Below are 12018 nucleotides of genomic sequence, written 5' to 3'. Positions count from 1 at the left end.
CTCACATCAACTCAACCCCGGGGACCCAGGGCTGGTGCCGAGCTGAAGCACCACCTCTCTCACCTGCCGGGGCCTGGGCCCGAAGGGTGAGTTATTCTGCATGTCGGCCAGCATGCTGGTAAGGCAGTCTATCTCTGCGTCGATACTAGAGGGCCGGTTCATCACCTTCTCCCGGGCACGGCTCTGTGGGAAGATGAGAGGAGGCCGTCACACATGGGGGTGATGGGGGTGTGGTCTTTGCAGTTACGGCATACTACGCAGTTACCATGGTGATGGGACGCTATGTGGTTACAGGAACAATTCAGAGGGTAGGGATCCTGCAGGGAAGCAATTTATCACCTGGCCTCCCCCCAACTACGGGGCAGGAGTGTGATGGGACATTACCCACTGACTCAGGAGTGTGTGATGGGACAGTGTGGAGGGAGGGTCACTCTGTGTCTGATCCAGGAGTGTGTGATGGGACGGTGTGGAGGGAACTTCACTCTGTGTCTGACCCCGGGAGTGTGTGATGGGACGGTGTGGAGGGAGGGTCACTCTGTGTCTGATCCAGGAGTGTGTGATGGGACGGTGTGGAGGGAGGGTCACTCTGTGTCTGATCCAGGAGTGTGTGATGGGACAGTGTGGAGGGAGGGTCACTCTGTGTCTGACCCCGGGAGTGTGTGATGGGACAGTGTGAAGGGAGGGTCACTCTGTGTCTGACCCCGGGAGTGTGTGATGGGAAGGTGTAGAGGGAGTTTCACTCTGTGTCTGACCCTGGGAGTGTGTGATGGGATGGTGTGGAGGGAACTTCACTCTGTGTCTGACCCCGGGAGTGTGTGATGGGACGGTGTGGAGGGAGGGTCACTCTGTGTCTGATCCAGGAGTGTGTGATGGGACGGTGTGGAGGGAGGGTCACTCTGTGTCTGATCCAGGAGTGTGTGATGGGACAGTGTGGAGGGAGGGCCACTCTGTGTCTGACCCTGGGAGTGTGTGATGGGACGGTGTGGAGGGAGCTTCACTCTGTGTCTGACCCTGGGAGTGTAATGGGATAGTATGGAGGGAGCCTCATTCTGTATCTGACGTAGGAAGTGTGATGGGACGGTGTGGAGGGATCCTCGCTCTGTATCCGACTCTGGGAATGTGATGGGATACTCTCCACTGGCCCGAGTGAGGGTGGCTCCTGCTCTCGCGAGGCACACACTGTCCGGAACAGAGCGGCCCACTCGATCGGCACCACATCTGACCCCTTAGACACCCCCTCCCCCAACACCAGCCCGGAGGCAGCTGGGAGGAGTTGCCCAGAAATCCACCCTCCAGCGTGTCCCCGAGGTGGAGCTGGACGTGGCCAGACGAGGACTCACCTGGATCTCGGGGGCTGCTTGTGGCTGCGTCTGGTTCCAGGGTGCGAGGGTCGCCTCCTCCCTCCCCGCCGGGTAGCGATGGTCTCCGGCCACAACGAGCGACGGTCGCGACAGCCGGGGGTCCTCTGAGCAGCTGGCAGGTACCGGCCCTGGGGAGCAAAGGAAGAAGTGAAGGAAGAGGAGCAACCCCCTCTTCCTCAAGGGTTGGGGCGGGTAGTCGGTAACATTCCCACGCCAAGGTTAAAGATCAGACTTCCCTCTGTTTGGAGGGCGGGAGGGGAAGGGGTGAGGGGGCCTACCTGACTCCGTCCCATCCCCAGATGCCGCTGGGCACACTGGAGGATTCCGTCTTTCAGGAAAAGTGTGAAGTGATTCACCTTGGGAAGTCAGAGCACAATATTAACGGCAGCGTGGGGGTACAGAGGAGTTATGAGGTACACGTCGATAAACCCCTCACGCAAGCTGATCAGGTGGGTTAAGAAGGTGCGTTGGTGTTCATCGGTCAGGGTATCGTGTCCAAGAGGTGCAACGGTAACGCTGCATCTCTATAAAATCCTGGTTCGACCAGACTTGGAATATTGTGTTCAGTTCTGCTCACCTCACTATAGGGAGGATGTGGAAGCTTTAAAGAGGGAACAGAGAAGATTTACCAGGATGCTGCCTGGATGAGAGAACGTGTCTGATGAGGAGAGGTTGAGTGACCAGGGCCATTCCTCTTTGGAGAGGAGGAGGAGGAGAGGTGACATGATAAGAGCCATTGATAGAGACTTTTCCCCAGGGTGGAAATAGCTAATAATAGAGGCAGAAACATCAGAAATGTTTAAGAGACTCTTATTTAGGCACATGGATGGAAGAAAAAAAATAGAGGGCTATTTGGGAGGGAAGGGTTGGATTGATCTTGAAGTGGTTAAAGGGTTGGCACAACCTCATGGGCCGAATGGACTGTACCGTGCTCCATTTGCCCCAAAGCCTGTGTCCACCTGCATGAACATGTCCTTGTTAGGACACCCACCCCTGGGGCCTGGAGTTGGGCTTAACCCTCGGAGAAAGGTGGCCTGTCCTGGGGAGGTGGCTCATCCTTCGGGTCAGTGGGGGGAACAGAGGTGACTGCTGCTGATACTTCACACTGTGGACGCATCCTGGAGGTGGGGAAATCAGGAGATGGACGGGGGAGGGGTGGGCTTTTGCCTCTTGTGGACCCACAGCCCTTGTCCAGGAGGCCCCGGGAAGAGAGGCGCAGCGCATCCCCTGGGGTGGGGGGGGGGAGATGGGCCCTCATCCCCTCCAGCCCCTTCCCCCAGGGGTCCCTTAAACACAGGGTCCTGACACACCCCCAGCCCCAACTCTCAGGGGCCCAAAATCTCCCCTTGCTCCCCCTGGAGTTCCCACACCAAGCTTGCCCACAAGCCTACCCTCTAGAAGATGCCCTCCCTAGCCCCTTCACCCCTTTTACTTGTCTGGGAGGACAGGTAATATTTCTCTCAATAGGATCCCTCTCCCCCCCACACCAACCATATTCCCTCCACCCTGACTGAGGACAGGGTTATCACCTATCTCAGGGCACTTCCTCTCCCCCTCTTGGACCCTCCATTGTTTCAGCACCTCTGTAATACCCCTCCTGAGGGACCCTCCCCACGGCTCCTCTCCCAGGCAATTCCCCCACCTCCCTGGTACCTGTCTGAGGGCAGGGGTATCTCCCCCTCCCTGCCCCAGCACTCAGCCCCCCGTTCTGCTCCAGCGCCGGGCCAGTGTTCCGGAGGGGGGACGAGCCGCTGAGCCGCTGCTGCTGTCCGAACGCGAGGGGCGGTCCGGGTCCAGCGCCCTCTGCCGCACTGCCGCTGGTCCTGGGGGAGTGCCAGGTGGGGCCCGACATCGCCGGAGACTCTGTGTGGGGGGTGGGGGGGGGGGGAGAGAGAGCAAATTGAAACCACTAGACATAGGGTAGAGGTGGGGAGGGGGAAGGGGAGGACAGCAGTGCGGAGGGACGACGAGGGGAAATGGAAGAGGAAAGGGTGCAGAGGGGAAGGGGCGGGGGGGGGGAGGGAAAATATAAAGAAAACCGATAAGGATCTGACAGATGTGAGATGATCCTCCCATCCCCCAGCCTCTCCCTCCCTCCCTGTTCAGGCTCACGGGCGGGTGCTGGGGAAAAAGAAAAACCAGAGACCTGCGGACATTTTCCACCCAGTCACCCAGCCCAGCCTGGGACGTTCACACGAGCTCCCAGAGGGAGCAACCACTGTCGGGATAGCCAGAATGCAGAGCCATAGTTTTACCTAATATAGCAGCAGCCAAGGGCGGGCAGTCTCGACTCTGAGGAACAGGAACCAGGTGGCTGGAAGTGCGGAACCTTGCAGTCAGAAGGCAAAGGTTTCTGCCTCCCTCAACCTGTGCACCAGATCTCACCGGGGAAAGGCCATTCAACCCTTCCTGCCTGGTACAGGGGCCAGGAGGCGGCCACTGGCCACGGGAAGCACTGGGCGGGGAGGGCTCGACTCAATCTCAGGTCCCACCTGTCCGGAAGCAAAGAAATCCTTGACGGACCGGCCATCCTGGCCGTCACTCGGGCAAGGGAGGGAGCCGGTGGAGTTCGACCGCCATTCTACAGCGAGGGTCGGGGTGACTAGGGGGGCCAAGAATCAGCATCAATCTGGCACGTCTCTGTCAACCCTCACCTACTGTTATCAAAGCACCACAGACAGCCGCCTGTCCGGATGCACCCAGCTCGGAAAGACTGCAGAGCTGTGCGCACGGATCAGCACATCACAGGGACCAGCCTCCCCTCCACGGACTCTGTCCAACATCCCACTACCTCAGAAAAGCAACCAGCAGAATCAAACACACCACCCAACCCCGGACATCCTGACTTCTCCCCTTGCCAATTGGACTAAAGATACCAAAGCCTGAAAGAACGCCCCAGCAGGCTGAAGGCAGCTCCTATCACAGTGTTACGATAAGATGGACTCTTGGCCTGACAATCTACCTCGTTGTGATCTTCCACTTTATTGGTTGCCTTCACTCTGTAGCTGTTACACTTTATTCTGCAGTGTTTACTGTTTTACCCAGTGCACTGTGTAATGATCTGATCTGGACGAAGAGAACAGAGGTGGCCAGCAGCCTCATCACCCCGGTGAGATAGGGACATGCCTGTCCCAGCACGCAAAGCCGGCTCCCACAGTCTGGGCGGGTGGGATCTACAGTGAGATCCAACGGCCGGGAAGGTGGTTCCGCAGGTTCCGTGGAGAGCGAAGGGCGTGACAAGGCACAGGTCATCCACTGTAAGACGCCAGTTTGTGATGCTTGTTCGTATCACTGGACCCGACTTCTGATGTGGAGAGAGTGCATCTGCCCCAGTGCAAGGGCTTTCCCACCTTAAAGACTCTGACACAGGTTTCCTGTCAATGTCGGACTCGGACACTATCAACAGAATAGGGAGGGAAGGGCAGGTTGGGAGTTCAGGCTAACTATATAACCCACTGCTGGCTCGGCTAGGACAGGTCATAAGCGCAGAATGGTCACAACTGCCCAAGGCACGGGGAGGGAAGACAGTGGGGTGGGAGGTGGGGAACAAACCAAACACCCAGAGGAGCAGAAGGTCACTTGGCCGATTCAGTCTGCTCTGCCTCAATCACAGCTAATTTTCCTTTTAGAACTTAACTCCATTCTCTTGCTTCCTACAAAAAGATAAGGCCCAGTCCATCCAGGGTAAGCCCTGCCCACCACTGAGCACATTTACACAGAGCTTTGGCATCAAGCACCCAGGCCATGCTCTCGTCTCGCTGCTGCCAACAGGAAGGTGGTAAGGAGGCTCAGGACTCACACCACCAGGTTCAGAAACAGTTATTACCCCAAGGGCTTAACTTCACTCAGCTTCACTTGCCCAGCCATCCAAATGTTCCCACAGCCTATAGACTCACTTTCAAGGATTCTCCATCTCATGTTCTCCATAATTATTGCTTATTAACTTATCACTATTTCCTTTTGTATTTACACAGCTTGTCATTTGCAGATTGATAGCTGGTCCATCCTGCTGGGGGCAGTCTTTCATTGATACCAGTGTGTGTGTATATTGTATTTACTGCGAATGCCCACAGGAAAATGAATCTCAGGGTGATATACATATACTTGGAGAATAAATTTACTCTGAACTTTGAACTTTTCTCCCCATAACCCTTAACACCCCCCCCCACCAATCAAGAACCTGTCACCTCTGCCTTAATGACTCAGCCCCCACATCCATCTGTGGGAATTACTTCACTCTCTAGCTGAATAAATTCCTCCTCATCGCTCTACGGTGCCATGAAGGAACAAAGGCTGGAGAAAAAGTGGTTTCCTGAGAGCTTGGTGGGAGTGTGTGGTCACAGCGTGAGCAGCTGACACACTGATTCTTGAAAACCCGCTGTGAAAGCAGGGTTCGGGGTTCTGCCCAGGCTGACATGTTCAGGGGGTGCGTCTGTGCCTGGCTTTGTGAGGGCAGCAGCACCCCCGCCCCAGAGAAAGCACGTTGCCAACACGTGCCACCTGGGAGGGTGCCCGGCGAGCAGGGTGCTGAGACGGAGATTCGCCACAAGTGTATGGACACACGCCAGTCTGTGTGTGCCCTCTTCAACTGGGAGACTCAGGACTGCCGCAGAGACCCGGTGCTTCCTGCTGCCCCAGAAGCCTGCTAAATTCTGCATTCTTCTGGCAAAGGCAGTGGGCGGGGCCACACTGACCATCTGGCACCACAAGATGGAGGCCACCCACTGGTCGATAACCACCGCCCTGCCTCCGTAGGAAAGCACCCCAAGGAGGCCCGGACAGTGCCCAGCCAGGACACACCCAGCTGCTGCCAGGTCTCCCCAGACGGACCCTGGGGGAGAAGATGAACAGTGCATGGACACACCTCCCACTGACCCACGGAGAGTCTGGAACGTTTTGCCATGCGGAGGCCGCTGCCAAGAAAAACTCCCGGCACTCACACATTCCCTACAAGACACTGGGATCAGTCACCATAAGAGCACGTGGTTAGCATCGGCTGAGACGACAAAAATCAGATGTCAGGAATGAGGCAGATGTTTGCGTCTGACCCCGGGAGTGCGTGATGGGACAGTGTGGAGGGAGGGTCACTCTGTGTCTGACCCCGGGAGTGTGTGATGGGACAGTGTGGAGGGAGGGTCACTCTGTGTCTGACCCCGGGAGTGTGTGATGGGAAGGTGTAGAGGGAGTTTCACTCTGTGTCTGACCCCGGGAGTGTGTGATGGGACAGTGTGGAGGGAGTTTCACTCTGTGTCTGACCCCGGGAGTGTGTGATGGGACAGTGTGGAGGGAGCTTCACTCTGTGTCTGACCCTGGGAGTGTGCGATGGGACAGTGTGGATGGAGTTTCACTCTGTGTCTGACCTCAGGAGTGTGTGATGGGACGGTATGGAGGGAGCTTCACTCTGTGTCTGACCCCGGAAGTGTGTGATGGGACTGTGTGGAGGGAGTTTCTGACCACGGGGTGTGTGTGATGGGACGGTGTGGAGGGAGCTGCACTCTGTGTGGTGGGAGTGTCTATGTCCGACCTCAAGAACATCGGTGGCTTTCTCTCTGTACTGTACCATGCCAAACCTGCCCTGGAACTGGTTGACTGACCCGTTCCCATATGCAGACTTTCACTGGGTCAGATTTTAAACACTTGCGGAGCACTTTAACCAATAACCTTTCAAACAACCCTCACCCTCTCCCTTCACACCCCTCAGGATTCACAGGAAGCACCGTCACCTCAGGAAAGTCATCAATTCAACAAGTCAGCAAGCCAAAACCTCAATGAGACGGAGGGCATGAGGAAAATCCTGCTGGACAGGAGGAGCAGAGGTTTAGGAAGGGAATTTCAGGGTCCGGGGCCTAAGAAGCAGAATGCATAGTCCCAGTCAGGGGGTGAGCTGCTGGAGATCCAGACTAGGCCTGCTCTTCTGCACACCACTGTTGTAACATGTGGTTATTTGAGTTACTGTCGCCTTCCTGTCAGCTTGAACCAGTCTGGCCATTTTCCTCTGACCTCTCTCATTGACAAGCCATTTTTACCCACATTAATGCCACTCACTAGGTGAGTTTTTTTGTTTTGGCCACCATTGTCTGTAGGTTGACGGTTTAGTACTGAAAATCCCAGGAGGTAAGCAGTTTCCGAGATGATCAAAGCACCCTGCCTGGCACCAACAACCATTCCACAGTCTCTTTTCTTCCCCACTCCAATATCTAGTCTGAACAACTGAACCTCCTCTTCTTGTAAAGTTTAATGGCATCTGACAGACCAGCATAAAGTTCATTACCACCACTCAAGCTGGCATGTGAAGCAAAGAGATAGGAAGTAAACCCATTACCAAAAAAGAACTCAAATTATATCAAGAAATCCAATGCTTTTCAGAAAGTCAAATACTCAATAATATACATTACAGTGGCAGTTATATTCTAACAAACTTTCAATGTTAAACTGTGTCCGTCCCAAAGATCTTAATTTAGATGTTTCCTTTGTACTTCATAGGAACAGCATTCAAACAACATATGTTGTATCGTTTCTCGACACGTGCACACCCTACAAATACCCATATCATGCATATTAATTCTGAACAAGGAATTATTCAACCTAGTATGTCCAATATGTGCTATGATTTCTTCCGTCCTTTCATACCCACCTCCCAGTTGAGTTACCACCATCCTCTCAATTTTATATAAATTATGTCCTTTCTTTTCCTTATCCCAACTTTGTTGCCAATGTGATTGAACAGACTTTTTAATTACGGCTTTCATCTCCCCCGTATGCAAAGGCACCACTACATTTACATCCTTAATTTTAAGTGACTGCTTGGCAAGATTATCTGCCATCACATATCCTTCAACCCTGACATGGACAGGAACCCATATGAAATGTACACACAGGCTCAGTAGATGTTGTCCAATCTCAAGAAGAATGTCTGCCCTACAATTTGAAGCACTTGTTTTAATAGATGTCAAGACCAAGAGCGACACTCCACATTGAACAACCCATTCCTTATTCATTCATTCCTCATCCACTGAAAATTGAAGACCTTACAAATAAAGTGCTCCCAACACTAATAACATGCCAATATTGGATAACCCACTTCAGGTCACTTGTGTGAAGCTATTGCTAACGCTAACCGACGTAGGTATAAAAGGCAACGCACCCATTTCGCCGGTCATGTCTGACCAGCACCATTTTAAGTTCAAACAATGTAAATCTGGCATCCAAGCAGGAACTGGAACATTCATTTTCCTCAGCAATCTGAGGTTTCTCTAAAAATACCTCACTTCTTTACTTAAATTGGCCAAACTACGTACTCTGACATATGTTTTTGTTAATAATTCTGCTTTCTCAGAGCCAGTAACTGCAACCCTCTCCCCACCATACAATGCATTAAGTTTTCCTAACTCCCTCATTTTCTGAATCAGCTGAACCTCTTGACCATGCCTGCATGCTTTTATCCACTGAGTCACGGCCACATGATTGGCTGATATTTATATGGATGAGAGGGTGTTCAGGTGTACCCAATAAAGTGGCTGCTGACTGTATGAGAGTAGATATGGATGGGGGTCAGTACCCTGGAAGATTGCCAGTATGGGGGTGGACCGGTAGCACAGCGGTTAGCACAACGCTTTACAGTACAGGCAACCCGGGTTCAATTCCCACTGCTGTCCATAAGGAGTTTCTACACTCTCCCCTTGATTGCGTGGGTTTCCTCTCACCGCAGAGTCTAAAGACATACTGGTTAGTAGGTTAATTGGTCATTGTAAATTGTCCTGTGATTAGGCTGGGGTTAAGTTGGGGGATTTGCTAGGCGGCACGGCTCGGGGACGGGGGTGCTATCTCAATAAATGAAAATAGAAAGTTCACAACAGGTGACGGGGGGGGGGGTTGCTTTCCTGGGTTTATCCTGGTTCTGTCACTTTTCCTCTCGGGAACACAGAAAAGCAAAACAGAGAAGCCAGGCCCTTCAGCCCGTCAGGGCAATGCTGACCAGTAACTACCTAAGTGAAGGATATATCTGAGCGGGGGAAGGCAGGGAGAAACTGGGTGAAGCTACAAATGTGGAGGAAGGCCGGAGGGAGGAGATGAGGTGGGAGTGTGTTGGGGTGCAGTCAGCTTTCGAGAAATAGAGGTGTGGATCTGGTGCGGGAGGAGGGCGAGACGGGAGGGGTGGGGTGAGGTGGGAGTAGAGGGTGAGGTGATGGAGGGGGAAGGTGGGAGAAGAGGTGAAAAGGGCAAGAGAAGTGGAAAGAGGAGATGCGTGGAGGCAGAAGGGTCTGGACTGGCTTACAGGGTAAGGGAGACCTTCCAGGCTTCGATCACGGGCCGCTCCGCTACGCCCACCGGGCCTGAGTCTCCAGCCTGGGGGTAAGAGAAGCGCTGGCGGCCTGGAGGGGGGCGGTGGGCCCGGGGCCTGGGATGCCCTCTCCCGCCCGCGTCCCCAGTGCCCACCCGATACCCCCGTACCTGCTCCCCTCACCCACTCGACCGACCGACCAACCGCACCCCCAGTACCTGCTCCCACCGCCGCTCCCGGGGAACTTTCTTTGGAACTTTATGTAGCGAACCAGCCGCTGACGTCATCGGATTCCAAAGGGGTGACGCGCGCGGGAAATCGGCCAGAGCTGGAATTTGGGATAGGAACTGGGAGAGAGAGGGGAGGGTGAGAGAGAGAGAGAGAGAGAGAGACAGACAGTGGAGAGAGATAGAAAGAGGAGAGAGGAGAGAAAGAGAAAGGCAGACAGTGGAGAGAGAGAAAGGGAGGGAGAGACAAAGAGAGGGAGAGAAAGGGGGATAAAGGGAAAGGGAGAGAGGGACTGGGAGGGAGCAAATAGGAGAGGGAAAGAGAAGGGAAAAGAGCAGAGAGCGCGAGGGAGAGGCAGGGGAGACTGGGAGGGAGGAACAGAGGGAGGTGGGTAAAAAGGGATGGGGGTAAAGAGAAGTGAAGAGAGAGGGGGAGGAATATAGATTGGGAGAGACCAGTGGGGGGGGGCGGAATGGATAGGGAGAGGGGAGGAGACAGTAAGGAACAATAGACCAGGATAGAGAGAGGAGGAATATAGAGATGGAAGGGAGGGATAGATAGTGGAATAGAAAGAGAGAAAGGATGGAGACAGAGAGGGGAGAAACTGAGATACAGACTCACAGAGGGAGTAAATTTAAACTTTGAACTCCAGGGAGGGAGCAGGATACAGAGAAAGGGATGGGAAGGAGAGGGGAGGGTAGAGAGTGGAAATCGAGATTTAGAGGGGGTGACAAAGATATGGGGGGTGAGGCACACAGAGAGGAAGGGGGAAGGTGAGTGGGAGAGAGTTTTGGGGGAGTGTGGGATAGAGATTGTGAGAGGGTTGGAGAGACTGGGAGAAAGAAAGAAAGAGGGAAAAATGGAGGGACAGAGGGAGAAGAAAACGAATAGAAAGGAGGACAGTGGGAGAGAGGAGTAGGGAGGGAGGAAAATTGGACAGGAGACGGGAGGGTGGGAGATAGGAGATAATCGAGGAGATGGAGATCAGTGGAGAGATGGGTGATGGGTGGAGAGATATCTGATGGATGGGGAGATGGGAGATAGGTGAGGGTATGGGCAATGGGTGGGTGTAGGGCGATGGACGGTGAGTAGGAAGATGGATGACGGGTGGGGAGATTGGTGATGAGCAGAATGGTGGCTGATAGGCAGGGTGATGGATGATTGGGTGGGAGATGGACAATTGTTGGGGCGATGGAGATTGATGGGTGTTGGGCATGGAGATGGATAATAGGACAGAGCGATCGGCAGTGGGTGGGGAAGAGCAATGGTATGTGATGGGCGGGGAGATGGGCGATGTGATGGGAGAAAGGGAGAGGGAGCAGGTGGGTGAGAGAGAGAGAAGGGGAGTGAGAGAGAAAAGGACAGGATCAGAGTAAGCTGCAGAGAGTTGTAAAATTAGTTAGCTTGATCATGGGCACTAGCCTCCGTAGTATCTTCAAAGTGCGATGCCGAAGAAGTCGTTGTCCATCATTAAGGACACCCACCACCCAGGTGTTCTTGCCATCATCTCATCATTACCATCAGGAAGGAGGTACAGGAGCCTGAAGGCACACACTCAACGATTCAGGAACAGCCTCTTCCCCTCTGCCATCCGATTTCTGAATGGACATTGAACCCGTGAGCATCACCTCCGTACTTTAATTTTGTTTCCATTCATTTGCACTGCTTATTTGATTTAACTAATACACACACACACAAACACACATACATGTATTTACTGTAATTCAATTTTCTTTTTCTCTCTATTTTCATATGTTTTATTGTACAGCAGCCGCAAAGTTAATAAATTACACAACATATGCCAGTGATATTGACTCTGAGAGACAGAGCCTGGGAGACAGGCGTGGCAGAGGGGGAGAAAGATGGAGGGAGGGTGGGTGGGTGGGTGGGAAAAGGAGGGAACATGGAGTGGTGACTAAAAGGGATGGGGGTAAAGAGAGAAGAGTGGAGGAGTATACAGGGAATGGAAGGGAGGGATAGATAGTGGAATAGAAAGAGTGGCAGAGAGAAAGGATGGAGGCATGGAGGGGAATAGAGAGAAACTGAGATACAGACTCGCAGAGGGGGTAAATTTAAACTTTGAACTCCCAACTAGTTTGTAGGGAGGGTTGGGAAGGGAGAAGGATTTAAAGAAAGGGATGGGGAGGG

The 12018-nt window shown here is 53.4% G+C and overlaps 1 protein-coding gene across 2 annotated transcripts in view; it reads right to left on the bottom strand.

Annotated features, from left to right (window-relative positions):
- Positions 1 to 10254, bottom strand: part of trip6 (thyroid hormone receptor interactor 6) — a 31267-nt gene extending 21013 nt beyond the window's left edge. Inside the window, exons 1-4 of one of the 2 annotated variants that reach the window (XM_072258476.1) lie at positions 9813 to 10254; positions 3015 to 3224; positions 1341 to 1489; positions 64 to 183 (exon numbers count right to left, since the gene is read on the bottom strand). In XM_072258476.1, the coding sequence (XP_072114577.1) occupies positions 64 to 183; positions 1341 to 1489; positions 3015 to 3213 (468 nt within the window). In that variant the 5' untranslated portion in view covers positions 3214 to 3224; positions 9813 to 10254. The remainder of the gene's footprint in view (positions 1 to 63; positions 184 to 1340; positions 1490 to 3014; positions 3225 to 9812) is intronic. The other variant, XM_072258475.1, reaches the window with a different exon arrangement.
- Between the last annotated feature and the right edge of the window lie 1764 nt (positions 10255 to 12018).

This window comes from Mobula birostris, chromosome 5, assembly GCF_030028105.1.
Source record: "Mobula birostris isolate sMobBir1 chromosome 5, sMobBir1.hap1, whole genome shotgun sequence".
In the NCBI taxonomy this organism is placed as follows: Eukaryota; Metazoa; Chordata; class Chondrichthyes; order Myliobatiformes; family Myliobatidae; genus Mobula; species Mobula birostris.
Note: the sequence above shows the minus strand (reverse complement) of the source record. Positions and strands in the feature narration are given on the sequence as shown.